At 45.6% G+C, this 16,163-nt stretch overlaps 1 protein-coding gene and 1 long non-coding RNA gene across 9 annotated transcripts in view; one reads left to right on the forward strand and one right to left on the reverse strand.

Moving 5' to 3' along the window:
• PSD3 (pleckstrin and Sec7 domain containing 3) overlaps positions 1-16,163 on the reverse strand; it is a 344,873-nt gene that overhangs the window by 266,317 nt on the left and 62,393 nt on the right. The window contains exon 1 of one of the 3 annotated variants that reach the window (XM_036249651.1): positions 11,586-11,668. The exons of 1 other annotated variant lie outside the window; for it this stretch is intronic. In XM_036249651.1, the coding sequence (XP_036105544.1) occupies positions 11,586-11,653 (68 nt within the window). In that variant the 5' untranslated portion in view covers positions 11,654-11,668. Of the gene's footprint in view, positions 1-2,976; positions 3,075-11,585; positions 11,669-16,163 lie in introns of those variants that run through there. One more of the 3 variants, XM_036249652.1, reaches the window with a different exon arrangement.
• On the forward strand, positions 10,581-16,002 carry LOC118622272. 6 transcript variants are annotated; one of them, XR_004958023.1, is made up of 3 exons: positions 10,581-10,856; positions 10,979-11,101; positions 11,824-13,069. It is a non-coding gene; the product is annotated as an uncharacterized LOC118622272 (long non-coding RNA). The 6 variants fall into 6 exon arrangements; XR_004958021.1 differs by having other exon boundaries at positions 10,586-10,856; positions 11,009-11,101; XR_004958022.1 differs by having other exon boundaries at positions 10,586-10,856; positions 11,009-11,101; positions 11,827-13,069.

Genomic DNA, 16,163 nt, shown 5'->3' on the forward strand with positions numbered 1-16,163 from the left:
CATTCAGAAAGAGAAAAGAACTCAGATACAGATCTACCGGCCCAGGTGAGAAATGCTCAGAAACTAGAAAGAGAATCCCAGATAGCAGTAACAGGATATATACTCTTATAAACTCAGTGGTGGCAGACCACAGAGAAAAAGTCAAGATGCAGAAAGCAGGAGACAGAGAACAAATGTGAGATGGTCTTGAACTAGCCACGAGCAAGCTCCTGGGCACTCACTGGACCAGGGGTCAGTAATGCAGAGACCTCACTGCTTTGTGGTAAACGTCTTCTTGCCACGTGCAAATATCATTATTCTATATTTTGATAAACTGCTGAAATGCTTCTCTGTCAATGTCACCTGAGACATTACCCAGGTAAAATAAGCATTAGTATGCATACATAGAGCTCAAGAGTAAGAGCCAGTTCAATAAAAGTCAGAGTGGGCTCTAAAAGAAATTGATTGTTTCCCTCTCTGCCCTAATGGTGTAATTTTCATAGGTAACTGGGATTCAGTGGAGGTTTATAGGTCAAACACTTTGGTTATCATGATGTCACTATTCCCGATGCCTTATTGCTAACTGATGGAGACCATAAATGTACAGAGTAAATGAAATGAGAGACTGAAGTCTCAAAGCATGCTGGTCAGTTCTGAGGTTTTCCAGTAATTCTTCACCTTGCTTAAGAATTAAGATGACTCTTCTAACTTCAACCAGATCAACAACTTATTTTGTCTTCAAGAAATCATGTTGTACATCAGGCAGACGGCTACTGGGTCACCGAGAGCCATTCTGGGAATGAAATGACAGTGGACTGTTCTAATGTTTTTTGGTCACATCATGAAGACACAGCCCTACATGAAATCAAAACTAAAAACCTAGTATTACTGGTAGAAGTAACACTCACATTGCTTCTCTGTCTCCTGCTTTCTGCCAGTAATACCAAAAGGCCAGCGTGGTCTTACCACTGGACAAGTAAAAGAACACGGGTTCCTGGAAAGGAAATGGTCTGACCCTCCCTTCCTCATTCCTTCTGCTCTCCAAACGCACTTTAGTTATTAGTAAATCATTATTCATGAAGTGTGTCCTGTCCTCTTAAAAAAAATAAAAAGTAAATGGAGTTGAGGAAACTTTAAGTACATGCAAGCCAAAGTTCAATGTTATTGAAATCATAATGTTCAGTAAAACAAATGCAAGCCGTCAGTGGCTGACAACCGATTTCAGTTAGCTGTATTTCAAAAGTGTTTTGTTAACTATGCCCTGTTTGCTTCTCAGTAATCTCAGTGGTCTCTGAATAGTCTAAAAGTGACCCGGAGGAAATGGGCTTATCATACAAATAGAAGTGTATGTTAAAACCAATGTCAAAACAAACAGAAGGGAGAGGTCCTTCAAAAGGAACTAAATCTCCAAACACCGCTTCCTGAGAGCAGCCCTCCCTCAGCCCGGCCGCGGCTCCGCATTTCAACCAGCAGAACCACGAAAGTGTGGCAGGGTCTCAACGTGAGCGCGGACCATTTACAAATGTTCTGATGAGTTAGTTCATGGGTTTCTGGCATTATTTCATCAGCGCATAGATAGAAAAGACGTCCCTAATCCAAACACATTTTCTCCACTGAACTTCTAGACACAAATCTAACTGTACTTCTAAAGAAAAATATTTTCTTAAGCATGAAAGAGAAAAAAGACCAAAAACAGTAGAGCAAAGCTTTCCTTTGAAAAGATCCTTCGGAAAAGGCACATTTCCCTGGCTGCTCTAGCAACATTCGCCCAGAAATCTTTCTCCGCCAAAGCACCTTGGGTTTGCTTTTTTCCTCCACAACTCCTGGCCCTTAAAGGTGGCACCTTCTCAGTTTGCTCCAGCAAAGTGAAGGGAGTGGCACAGGCCTCCACCAGCCACAGCGGAGGCCTACTTGGGCGAGGAACACTTCTGCAAATGTAAGCAGGAATCAGGATTACTCACCCAGAGAAGAACAAGTTTCCTGGGACGGTTTGCAGCTCCAAAGGTTCTAAGACACACCACTCGGCACAGGGAGCACCCATGTAAGTCAACACAACACTGAGCTCACAGCAGCAACAGAGTTAGCCTCCAAGTATCTTACACACAGAGCAAGACTTGAGCTTGGCTGCAGCTCTCTCGTGACACGGTGATGACACTACTAGCTCCACAGTGTCTCCCTGACTCCCACACAGCCCATGGCTGTGGACTGACAGATGTGGCAGTTACTTAGCAATACTCTGTGGTCATTGCACCCACGTTAATCACAGACAAAGCAGTGCCATCCTTCCATAAAACTTCTCTCTCCGCCCACCTCCTGCTGAACTCCACATTATCTCAGGGAGGAGAATACTGGCTTGTGCTTCGTGGGAAGCGGTCACCCGAGGGGCCTTTAAGGATCCTACTGCTGACCCCTTTGTCCTCTGAGATGGACAAAATTACTCTGCAGCATTTCAAAGGAAGGTGACTGCTAAGGAAATAAGCCAGAAGAGGCTAGTGAGAACCACCTTCCACCTGAGAATGTCCCACCATGTCATGCTAAGCAGCTAAGCCCCACCACCAGTCACTCCTGAGTAACAGGCGAAGGGATGGGGGAGGGCATCTATCAGAGGAGAGGCCTCAGCCAAAATGTCTCAAAACACTAATGACAAACATGCTGGCCTCCCAGAAATGACTGGAGAGGTTGGCATTTGCTAACGCTAACTGAGCTACATGGGCCACCCAGGCCAAGGTAAACATTTCAGTGGGATCCATAATGGACTCTACATGACTTCTCTCCACTGCCATTCAAAGTGCTTTGACGAAAATGAGGGTTAATATGTGATAAGCACTTTCAATGTTCCAGGCACTGTTCTGAGACTGCACATTTAATCTTCACAGAGCATGTCCACTTGACAGATGGGAGACGGAGGCACAAGTGAGCAGTATGGCGGGGCGGGAGTATGTCCCCAGGCAGTCTGTCGTCAGACACCACACTGTGAACGGATGCTTACCCGCATACCTGGGAGAGGTCTGCGGAGCCAGTGCGCTGGGGCAGGTCACACGCGGCGGTCAGATGTGGAAGGCAAGTGTCCAAGACATTCTGGAACAGCAGGATATCTGTGGAAGTCAAGAGACTGGAACTGTTTCGATTTCATCATTAGCTGTGAGACTTGAGACAAGTCACACCTTGCTTCCTTGGCCCCGGTCTTTTCATTCATCTGTCTGTGTGTGTAGGAGGACAAGATGAATGTTCCTTCTAAAATTCTGTAACAATGAACTATGCCTGGTGAGGTTATTAAACTACTATGTGTTATTTAAAAAGTACCAGAACAACCAAAATAGGGAATAGAAAACAAAAGAAGTCTCCTGATTTCTGTTGGATAAAAATCGGGTTTACAGCCTAGATTGCCTGGTGGACCTCTGACCAGCAGTGACAACTCGTGTCTAAGGCAGGTAGGTAGTACCCACACTACTCGGATGGCTCCCAGACTGGCTTGCCTGTTACGGTTTACTGATGTGAGTACCTGTGTCTATGCATGCTCGTGGGCCGCATGGAAAAGGAGAGGGAAACACATTATGTATTTCTAGTGAGGACGATTCAGTGATGCGGTGCCTTGGGAATGTCAGGGATGCCCAGAGCAGAGCTCAGTATTGCCCCATTCAGGCTTCTGTCAAAATAGCTCCACTTTCTTTTTTTTTTTAATCCTCATCCGAGGACATTTTTGCATGTATCTTCAGACAGAACAGGAGGGAAAAGGGAGGAAGAGAGAGAGAGAAACATCGATGTGAGAGAGACACATGGAGTGGTTGCCACCCACACAACCCCAACCGAGGCTGGGGACAAACTGCAACCGAAGTACGTGTCCTTAGTGGGAACCAAACGCAGGACTCTCTGGTCCACAGACTGACGCTCTAACTGCTGAGCCAAACCAGCCAGGGCAAAGCAGCTCCACTTTCAAGCACCTGACAAACAGAGTTCTTTGTAACACTTTATTTTAAAAATGTCTATTTACACCACACACACACACACACACACACACACACACGACTTTTAAAACCCACTAGCATGGAGGAATCGCACTTACTTTCCACGAAGAGAAAGGGCTCCCCGGATCCCATGTGGAAATGGAGAGAGGAAGCACCAGCATTGTTTGAAGTGTGTAAGAGGAAGGATGCTGGTGAGTGGGTGAGCTTTTCTGGGTTGCACCCATCCAGCTGGTAGCAACCAGTCATGCTGGGTGACTCAACTATGATGAAGACAGCCAAAATTCTTTGAGGTTTTCATGAGACCCCTGTCTGCTGCTAACAGGGCTGAACCACTCTCAGGAAGTCTGCAAAGGAGCAGGGTAGGAAGAGTCTTCTATACTGACCCACGCCACCTTGAGAGAAACCCTGTCTGCCTCAGTATGTGAGGGCAACAGAATGAATTTAAAAGCATAAACTAATAAAGGGAACTGGGTCTCTTCCTTTGTTTAGTGCGAACCTACTCTATTTGCAAGCAGAATACTCTAGACCAATGGAGAGATAGGGAAGGTACAGCTGAAACCGAAAAAGAAAGTGTACCTACTTGTCACAGAAGCAGAAAGGCAGCAGAGAGCTTCTCCTCTGCTGTTCCCAAGGCCAACAATTAGATGGACTTCACCATCCTCCCATTTTAGCCAGTATTTCAAATGTCTTAAAATCCCAGGAAGGAAAGGACCAGAGCCTACTGCTGGATCCACAATGAGACTGAGCGTGCTGACTGAGGATCACGCCAACCAGCATTTAGCCCACAGCCAGAGCTCCTTGGGCCAAACACAGCTCCTCCTCTGTGCAGCCTCACTGTGAATTCCCGCAAACCCAAAGGCACTCAAGACAGCATGGCTCCAAAGTGAACCTGCCCTTTATAACCTTCTGTGGTGCAGAGGCTGCTTAGAGGTTGTTCATTTTTTACCTAATAATGCTCTCACCAGGGGCCTAAGCAGAAATAACTTTTTTGGTTCTCCTTCACAGTAATCTGGATGTTTAGTTGTAAGATGAGTTGGATCTCACGGGTGTTGTACGGCTTTACCGATAAGCAGTCCGTGGGAGCTCTGCAGCAAAGTTTCGGTGTAAGCACGCATCAGAGAGTGAGCGCATGACTGCAGACGCCTGGCACTGTTCAGGTGCAGAGGGAAGCCTCCCCTGCTGTTCCCTTCGCCAGGCATGTGGGACCAGGCGTGGACTTTTCCTGAGCAGAGACACATACATTTTCCTATGCTTCTCACCTTTATAAAGGGAGATATTCTATTTCCATGTTGTTTTTCCCATGGTGGATGAACCACTCTAGATGTCTGTGTCTCTGCTGTGGTTGTTAATTTTTTAAAGAATCAAGTCATCAGAAGGACTATAGGGACCCACTTCTGAAAGTTGTTATAGATAGACCAGTTCCTGCAGAAGGAATTAGAATCACCACAACTAAAAATATGAGCAAGAAGTCAGTCTTTACTGGAATTTCTTTTCTTTTTTCCACCTTTGTGCAATAAAGTAGTATAAGAGCCAATAAAAAATTCCTTCTCCCTGGAAAGACACCTGCAGAGAACTCTGTCCTGGCTGTGCAGTTCTTCCTCCTCTTCTAGTAATGGCTTTGACATACACATGCAGTCCTCACCTAGGACCCTGACCGAAGAGCACCAGAAAGGTACACAGTATAGCAGGGAAGTAGAAATGAGCATGTAATACTGTCCCTTGTTGCTAATATGGGTTTTATGCTTCATGGGAAGAACAGAAAAGCAGGGGAAACAGGCATGTTCACGTGTACGGAGCTCCCTGGTAACGTTGACAACAGTGAAGACAGTGATGACAGATGACACTTCCTGCGCACTTGCTGGTTCCAGGCACTGTGCTAAGCGTTTCATAGGTATTATCTCAACTGGCGCTGCTAACACCTCCAGGAAGCAGATATTACTGTGACTGTTTTAGAAAGGACAGAAGGTGGGTTTTTTGTCCAAGGCAATACTGTCAGGAAGTGGTCAGGTTGGGCTACGAAGACATATCCCTTGGTAAAGAACCAAGTTCCTAACCCTACCCGTGGCCCTTACCCATTGCATAGAGTTCTGGCCCTAAAAGAGGACCCGTGTTCAGCGTGATGTGATTACAGATTTTAACATGATTATGGGAAGACTTGCATTAATATCCTCTATAGCACATAAATTATCCATAATTATCTAAGAGCTGTGCCTTCCTAGGAATAAACTAGAACCGTTTGTATAATTATTCTTTAAAAATGAAGGTATCATAGAAAGTTCCCCTCTTCAGTCCTCTGCAAATTCTAAAGAGGGTGAAATTCTCTACAGTCTGCTCTCCTATTCTTTTACCATTTTTTTTTTCTGGTACATGCCCCTAGCGGGAACCGAACCCGGGACTCTCTGGTCCGCAGGCCAACGCTCAACCGCTGAACCATACTGACCAGGGCTCTTTTACTTTTTTAATTGGTGAGAAAGGCAAAGATAGAAACACTGATCTGAGAAACGCGGAACAGTTGCTTGCCTGTGCCCTTACTGGGGATTGAACCTGCAACCTGGGTTTGGGCCCTGACTGGAAATTGAACCCACCACCTTTTGGTGCATGGGACAATGCTCCAACCAACTGGGCCACCCGGCTAGGGCTCCTCTACTCTTTTCTATGCACATATAAATAATTTGAAGTAGATACATACATCTTCCATCAGAAACTTAAAAATTCTATTAATGACTCCTAGGCGATCTAATACATTCCCTCTCTCTAATTCAAGGCCTTGTATGTAAACAACTTTAAGTATACTTGATCTTGGCTAAATACACTAATGAGCCTCCCTCTTTCCACCACAGTTATAGCTCTTACTGCTCTGTACCTTGAACCCAAACCACACTGGGATTTAATCACTCCCACTGAAAAGACTGTCTGATGCTAGAAAATCAAAACAGAACACTCTGGATGTTTGCAATTTCAACCACATCCCCCACTCCACCTTAAATAAGATGGACTGCATTTTCATGGAAAAATAAGGTTTACTACCAGAAAAGTTAGAAGCACAAAAGCAATAACTTCTAAAGATACTGCTCACTAGCAAGGCTCTTTTGCAACAGAATACTTGAATCAGGAGAAAATGGAGCAAATTCCAGAATCATCTGGTCTGCACAGCATTGACTTTGGGTATAATAAAAATGACGTCACTACAGGGTTGGGATCAGAAACAACTGTTCCACACAAAACTTGTTACAATGACCAGTTCATTCCAAATTGGTGGGAAACTCTTTGCATTCAAATCCAGGAATACACAGCCATGCATGGCTCACAGCGTGCCGTGTGGGTTCACAAACTGGCCTCGATTTTCTAAATCCTCGTTATCTAAATAAAATTTTACTTGGAGGGTAAGTCTGTTCTAAAGGGGAAAAAAATCATGTGATAAAAATATATCATTTAGTAAGTTAGACTATGTTTTCAAAAGTAAACAGCATATTTTACTGCTACCACTGAGAGATTGCATTACTTGTAGAAGCTTAGCCACATCGATACGGATACTACCTTGAAGAGGACGGGGACAGAGAGGCTGTCACATCAGTGGTGAGCCCAGGAACCCTGCAATCTCCTGGAGGAGGTGCCCCTGGGCCGTTGGCAGCTGCACCACCCCACACATGGTTCTGTTTGTGGTCTCGGAGTCAGTGACGTACGCAGGGTGGCCACTCCCTCTTCATTCATCCCTCCTGGGGTGCAGGACAGGGTTTTAGGACAAGTGCTTCCAAACTGAGAGTGCTCTGGATCCAGAAGCAATGCCCAGCACACAGGTGGGGCTGCTTGAGCCCTCTGTCTCTCTCCTCTCCCTCCCTGCTACCCACAGATGAAGATTCCCAGGTCCCACAGCTACATCGATTAGGATATGGCAGAAGACAGAAACTCAAACAACTCAGGAGGATACGAAAACTACTATTTCGAATAAAAGAAACATATATAAATGAAATCCTTTTTATATCTCTGTTGACCAACAGCAAGATAACTAAATGCAAGCGTAGCAATGGACACTGCATTTCTATCCTTCATGTGAGTCCGTGGGAGGAGCCTCATCAGAAGCCTCCTCCAGCCAGAGTAGAGGGGTACCTTCACTGAGATGGGGTGTACCTTAAACTCAAGACAAATGGCCAACTCTAAAGTCACCCTGTGCTACTGAAAGGTGTAAGGATAGAAAAGGGAGATTTTTAGATCCCCACGTGACTAGGAAGTATTCTCAGGAAGCCATTCAATGCGGGTGCTCAACCTTATCAATGAGAGTACCAACGTTTTGATCGGCACTATTATCAACAAGCAAAGGTGAATAACTCTCTGGAGAGTCTCTGATGGTCCCAGCCGACCTTCACCTCAAGGTTCAAAGCACCATGAGGTCCCTCAACCCAATGTCAGTGGACACTTCATATAGGCTGTTAGGCTGGGGAATGACGAACATTCTGAAGTTATTTTGAAGAAGAAATCCCCAAAGAAACAGAAAGAGGGAGACGGATAGAAGTTTCTGCCTCCCCTGCAGGGAGACAATTTTCCTTGTGAAAGTGCAGCTGGCTCTCAAATTCTGCCGCCACCCTGGGAAAAATCCAGCCACTGAAGTTTCTGGTAGGTTGTGCCTCAGACTGCTGACGCCTTGCTAAATAAATGCCAAAATCAGTACACTGACCACAAGGAACACTTTTAAGATGTTCAGAGGAAACCTGGACTTTGTGTTGTACAAAAGTGAGAAGACCGCCTCCGCCTTCGGGACGCCACAGGCTCTGTGCCAGGTGTCAGCAGAACCCCTGCCCTGCTCTCTCTCCTCACTGAAGCCCTCTCTCAGGGTCTTGCAAATGAACTGGGAAAACACAGGTTCCTGGCATGTTGGCCCTGGAAAAAAAACCTAAATGTTGCTGAGCCCAACTCTCTCATTTTAAAGATAAGGTCAGCTCAGAGTGGGTACGCAACATGCCCAGATTCACAGAGTCAGTGTAACGCACCCTAGACTGCTGACTCCATACTCCTTCCAAAGGGAGAGTTTTCTCCTGCATGTAGGGCCTACACACTGGACAACCAAGAATCAAGAGAGAATAACATGGACTTTTACCTCCTACATCTTGGTTTCATTTCAGCTGCTGCGGCTCCCACTTCTGATTTGAAGTGAGAAAGGAGCAGCCTCTGAAAAGGGATGGAGAAGATGCAACCATGAGTCACTTAATTCCACCAAGAGAAGGGGAATTATCATCTCCTACTGTCTCTACGCTCACCTTCCTAGAAGAGCTGCATTTGGGGTTTCAAAGTAAGCATTTCTTTTTTTTTAATCCTCACATGAGGATATTTTTACATTTATTCTCAGATAGAGTGGGAGGGAGAGAGGGGGGAGAGAGAGAGAGAGAAACATCGATGTGAGACATCAATTGGATGCCACCCGCATGACCCCAACTGGGGCCGGGGATGAACTGCAACCAAGGTATGTCCTTGGCCGGAATTGAACCCGGGACTCTTTGGTCCGCGGGCTGATGCTGTAACTGCTGAGCCAAACCAGCTGTAACTGCTGAGCCAAACCAGCCAGGGCCTCAAAGTCAGTATTTCTCATCAGTCAACTCAGACTGAGGAAGGGTAGCCAGGAGAGCAGAACCTGCTTCCACGTAACTCTTAATACAAAGAGTTAAGCTGGGTAAAGCAGCCCACGAAAGACAGCCAAAGAATGAGAAGGGCTCCCTCCCCGCACGGGCTCTCCCCCCTATCCCTGGGCAAGCTGGGAGCACTGTGCTAAATTCTGGCGTTCCTCTATTGATCCAATTCCACCAGCTCCTCGCTGTTTTTTAAGTTGTTCTTGTACAGAAGATCTGAAATGGTCACAAAGATCTAATCTAAGGAGCCAGAATGAGTATGATTTCATGGAGTCAAGTAATGGATTTTTGGAGTTGGAAATAAACATTGGGAGTTATGTAATCTAATCTCACTTTCCAGATGAGTAAATGAAGGCTTCAGAGAGAGGTTAAAAATCTAGATATAGACAGAACTGGGGCCAGAGTCCAGGACTCCCAACTCCCAGCACAACCTTCACATGAGACCACTCAGATCAGCAGAGCCCGACCACTGCATACATCCACCGTCCGCAGAGGGGTCTGGAGGCACCCTGGGCTCATCAGCGTCACGCTGGCCTTAGATGTGCAACGGCTACAACAACGTAACAACTCCAAGTCCCAGTCCATCAGTGGCTACGGAGGTGCAGCAAGACAGAATGTGGACTGGGGAAACAGCGGGGGGTATGAGCAAGACAGAATGTGGACTGGGGAAACAGTGGGGGTATGAGCACGATTAAATGTTCAGGGAAAGGAAAAGATCCACGACAACTTGAATAACTGAAGATGGGACAGGAAAGGCCAGGGAAGGAGAAAACATGCCACCAAGAAAGCAAGTGGAAATAATGGCATCAGAGCACAGAAAGAAGAGCTTATTTTAAGGGAAAATCCCTAAATCCTGCTGCTTCCTTTACAATGACACTTTCTCTAACAGTTCTTTAAGAAGGTCTGTCTAATCCCATTTTTAACCAAATTGGTGTAGTCACAGCAGACTGCTGTCTGCAGATATGTGTCATAGAACGGAGCACAGCACAAGATAAATATTACTTCCACGCTAGCCAGCCATGGGTGGATTTTGATACATAACACATACTGGGTGGGGCAACTCCACCCTTGGCCCACAGCCTAGCTTCAGCAAATGGATCCCTCAGCCTCCTGCCAGAGCTGGCCTTGTGGCTGTGTGGCCCTAAGACCTCCCAAGAAGACCTGGGTGCCACAGGAAGAGATCCTGCTGACTCAGGAGGAGGCCAGCTCCCACCCTGAGGCAGCCAAGTGAGGCCGGCTGAGAAGCTGCATGCAGCAGTGTTGACATTTCAAATACTTACTGACTGGCTCAAATGTAAGTGCTGCGAGTTCTCTCCGGTCTTGTGATGTTTTTGGAAATAGCCTTCTGTGTGTGTATGTGTGGTGATGGATGCCTGCTTTGTTCAACCTAAATTTCTCAGTAAATTATTTTATTAGAAATTTTCTCCCCCCACCCCCAAAACGAAGTTACTCTCAGAGGACTGGGTTGTGAAATCCATACTGCTTATCAACTGGGGAGCCCAGAATGACCAGTAAATTTACCAGGACCCAACAGAGAAGGTAATGCCTGCAGATTAGGCAGTTTATTGTTAATTAAAAATGTGACAACTGACATTCTTTGAATGTGTTTCAGGCATACACTTTTTTGTTCCCTCATTTTTAAGATGCAGAAAAAGCTCAGCTATGTGATTTCCATTGTGAATTCAAAGTTTTGATCAAGGATAGGAGATGCCAGCTTCCCAAAGCCAAAATGCCAGAAAATGCAGTCAATTAGGTTTACTCTTCATTACCTTCTAAACTTGTTGGCTATATCCCCACCTACAATCCTGAAGTGGCATTTATACACCTGGCATTTTAATAGGTATTGATAGACTTGTTTCAAAGTTTATGCAAGGCAAATATCTGAGACCTGACCCTCTGGAATTAGCAAGAATCTCCAGTTACATGGCTACTGGAAGGATCCACAATAGAGATGACTCCTACAACACAGGGTCACACACTTGGGCTATTCAGCCAATCACACACAAATCTACATTCCTCTTACCAACCACTGCCTCTGAAGCCACGAGTCTTGCAGTTCTGTAGGTGAAACTGTTTCAATGGAAAGGACATCTTCTGTGGGGCTCTAACAGCTGTCCCAGCTGAGGAGTCCCCCAAGTTACTCACTACACACACAAGTTCCAGCAGCCAGAGACTGTCTCCCACAATTCAGGCCAGTCCTGAGCCTTCTGATTGGCAAGCTGCAGAGATAGTTTTTAACTGTCTTTTTGTTTATCTTTCAGCAGCAAACTACGGAAGAAATACAAATGTTTCCCTATCATTCTGTCATCTAGAAATGCAGTCTAACCTGGGAAAGCCAGAGGAAAATGTCCACCCAAGACAGATGTGTTCCTCTATTCAACACGATTTAGATAAAGCGAACGTAGGAAACCAGGATGGATGAATGGTACTGAGAACCAAACCACAACAATGCAAACATCTCCCACACAGCCTGGCAAGAGCCCCTGCCTCTGCCCTGAAGGGATTACTGCCTCCATCTAAAAGATGATTCATTCTCCATTTCTTCTCAGGATGCCATCTCCATTTCGGCTCTCAGTTGCCATGGCATCCTCTTCTTTCTCCTTTCAGGTACTCACAGCTCCCATAACAGAGTTGCGACATGACCCTGATCAAAGATGATTAGTTAGGGATGATTATAAAACAAGGCAATGGCAAAGTCAGTAGATTGTAGGTAGAACAATTTGATACTAACCTTTAATACCTGTTTCCCTTAAAAGGTTTTCATTATATCTGGGTCTCAGAAGTCAACACAGCATCCCTCAACTTGATATTCAACCTCATTATGCACTTGTCTTATTTTTTTAAGACAACTGTCCTAAGTTGTTTAAAAGGGGAAAGGAGAACCTGGTCAATAAGATGATGGATATAGCAAGATAGAAAGAAGACAGACAAAGAAGTCGCCATCTCTACCCCACATACAAAAAGGTCTTTAGTCCAAACCCTCTGTTGTACAGATGAGGAAACTGAGGGATCCTAGGTCCCACAATCAGTAGCAGAGTTGGGTCCATGGGGGTGGCTCAGGGCTTCAGTCCTCAGTGCTTCCCTTGCTCAAAAGCTGAGCCTCAATAAAGGACCAGCTGAATCAACAAAAGGGAGTGGAGAACCTTCTGAGCACAGGAATTATATTGCCCTCCTCCCTTCTGAATACAGGCTGCAGGCATGCCAGGAGCATTCAAGAGCAGAGGGGCCAAATGACCTTCACAAAGAGGTAGGAGAAAGTCCAATGACACCGAACATCAGGCAGCCAGGCTGTTCCTCCTCCTGCAAAGCACAGATACTTCAATCTAAACCAGTTCAGAGGAATAAGCCAGATCTGTAAGAAAAACTAATTTTAAAAACCCATAGAGCACCTTGCAGTCTAACATTTACATATAATTATTAAATTTATTGGTGTAACATTGGTTAAAACATTACGTAAATTGCAGCTGTACAACTTTATAATAAAAAGGTTGTATACTGTGTGCTTACCACCCAAAGTCCATTATTCTCCTTCTGTCACCTTGTCTTTGACCCTCTTTTGTCATCCTCCCCTCACCCCCTCCCCCAGTCTGTATCTATGAGTTCGGTCTTTTTGTATATTCATTTTATTTCACCCTCACAATGGTCCTGTTTTCCAAGTAAAGAAACTGAGGACCAAAGGGGCCTTTCGCAAGCTCGCAGCCGGTAAACAGCAAGGCTGGAAGCTGAGCCCGCGTCTTCCAACTACCCGTTCACTCAGTGCACCTTCTCCTACGCGCCAGGGTTATTAATGACCGAGAGCCAAACACAACAGTAGACCAGGCTGACTGAGCCACGCCCTCAGGCCAGCAAAACAATGACTACATTCCTGGCTGGAACACCACAGAGGCTCTGCCTCCCCAGAATCTGAGGACTGAGCATTTACAGAGCAGGTTCAGCCCCGGGGGCTGACAGAACCCTGTGCCTCGCTGTCCTGCATGGCTCTGGCCTGATCCCAGGAACCACAGCAGTGTGGCTAGAGCAGGACCTGTGAAGTGCTTCAGTTCTCGGTGACACCCAGCCATGCTGGCAGATCCCTTCAAGGGAGTTCCCGAACCTTCCCTCCTGAACCTTGCAAACATGATGCTGGGGAACTGGAGGGGGACCCAGCCATACCGGAGCTGGCAAAGCTCACGGCCCTTTCCAAGCCACACCTGTCCTTCTGCACCAGGAAAGTCATTTAGAAGCAGTTCCCAATGAGCTGCACAGACCCACGCCGTGCAAAGACATAATGGGAACCATCAGGAGGTTCTTTCTAGGAAGGGACACCAAAGAGACATCAAATTTAAATTTGAAAGCTTTAAGGATTACAGATTGCACTGGGAAGTCATGGAGGCAAACAGAAAAACTGACACTAGATGAAGTCAACTAATAACACAAGCAAAATATTTTAAATTAAAAGCCTTAGAAACACTGAGACTTTTATAAAGCAAAACAGGGAGAGACTCATTTACAAATTGTATACGTTTTATCTTCACAGTAATAGAAGAAATGGAGCAATTCTGGGAGGAGGAAGGTTTGTTAGTACTTAGTACTTACTCTGTGCCAGGCATTTTCACGTATTTCACCTGCTCAATAACCATGGAGAAAAGATACTGTCCACAAGCTACAGTCCAGAGCTAGGAGCCAAGGAGCTTCACACAGGTGTACCGCAACTAACTCCTGGAACAGAATTGCCCAGCTAGAAACACAGATAAACCCTCCAAGAGCAGCCACCACAGCATGGCAGAGGGCTCTCTGCACCAGTGGAAAGAACGCAGAACCACCTACTTCTGGCAATCGTTTTGCTCGTATTCCCAGTGTGGGGCACAGCCATCGATGAGATACAAGTGTTGCAATGGCATTCTCCACAGTCAAAGAGGAGGAAACCAACACATTACTGACAGGGCAGGACAGAAGCCCAGAGATGTTCCCACAAAGTGTTGATGGATTTTCACTAATCCACCCCTTTGCCCTCTTGGCATTCCTTGCCATCAAAGGCTACATTTGAGAGATGACTGATGGTTAGAAAGAGGGGAACCCTTTGGGGTACAAGGTACTATAAAGGTGCCACCTGGAACCCTGCCACAAAGAAGCCCTGACATGTTTACTGTGTGAGCATAGCCGCAACTCCAGATTCGTGACCACCTTTCTCCAAGGTCTAAGTCTTCCTCACATTAGAAAGAACAATTTAAACATAATAGTAGCCAGGGTTTATTAATATTTATTGAGCTTTATTAATGTGGGAGAAATTTTGCTAAATGCTTCCAACACGTGGCGCCTCAGTTAATCCTCGCACCACAGACCCCTCATATTAGCATCTCTACTTTACATGTGAAGAAACCGAGCAGGAGTAACCAAGTAACTTACTCGAGGTCAAACTGTAAGGAGCAGAGGGGTAAAACTTAAACCAATGGGTCTGACACGCGAAGTCTAAGCTCATAACCACTATGCCTTATGCCTCTCACAAAATGTTTCACATTCTTTTTCTCAAGCTCTCTTGTTCTTTATTATTAAAGCTATGAACCAAAATGGCCAGTTAGAAAGTGGCAAAAACTTTATACTGATAGGCTACGTGAGACAAATGATGTTATAAAACACTGGAAATATGAACTTAAATTATGAACTGAAACTCTGTAATCAAGGCAAGAAATACCATCTTAACCAATACATACCCACAAACACACCCGCTATAACCAGCTGACTACCCTGGACATGCTGGCACTGGGGTTCTCATGGGCTCTTGGGTGTTCGTAAGTCATTTAACTCCAAGCACCTCAACAATGGACGTAATGTCTGCACACTGGGCCGGAGCTCCTCCTTTACCATCACTGGCCTTACTCGGGTCTTGCACCTGTCTCTACCTGCTGAACATGAAAAAGGAGAGAGACCTCCCAGAGATGAACTGTGCAGCTGAAATTCCCTCCACTCCAAGAACAAAACAACCCCTGCGTCTTGTTTCTTTTGATGACTGGTTAGCCTTTGAAGTTTCAAACCTAATGCCGAATTCTAAGACAAATCATGTTTCTGTCCCGACAGCACGGTCCCTTAAGAGCAGTGATACACTGAAATAAGAATGACAGCCTTGTGCCATAGTCAGAATGGACCCCGCCGAAACACCAGCTCAAATTGGTGACCTTCCAATGCCTGAAACAAGTTTCACAAAAGGTAGCTGAAAGTGTACCAGTCTAGGAGCACCAGGCTACGTCTGCCTGCCTCAAAGACAGCACAAGTCTGTGCAGGGGGAAGTCTCATCTGGACCAAACACAGAAACCAGTAACCGGTAACAAAGACACTCTCTTCATTTTTGTCAATCTTATTTAGCAAACAATCTATGTGAATGATCATTCTCCTAAGTTTCTAAGACTCTCTTACAAAGTTTTTAATTTGAAATAAAACAGCTTAACATCCAAGGCATTTTCTATAACTGCCATCATATATAATCCAGCACTGCCTAGGACCAAACAAAGAAAATAAACTTGAGTTCCAGTTACCTCCATCAGCAAACAGTGGGCCCATAATTTTGTCAGAGGTACAAAGAGCATTCTCCCGGTCGGTCCATCTGCTCAGCAAGCCTTCATCGCCT

Source organism: Molossus molossus, unplaced genomic scaffold (genome assembly GCF_014108415.1).
Source record: "Molossus molossus isolate mMolMol1 unplaced genomic scaffold, mMolMol1.p scaffold_m16_p_9, whole genome shotgun sequence".
Lineage (NCBI taxonomy): Eukaryota > Metazoa > Chordata > Mammalia > Chiroptera > Molossidae > Molossus > Molossus molossus.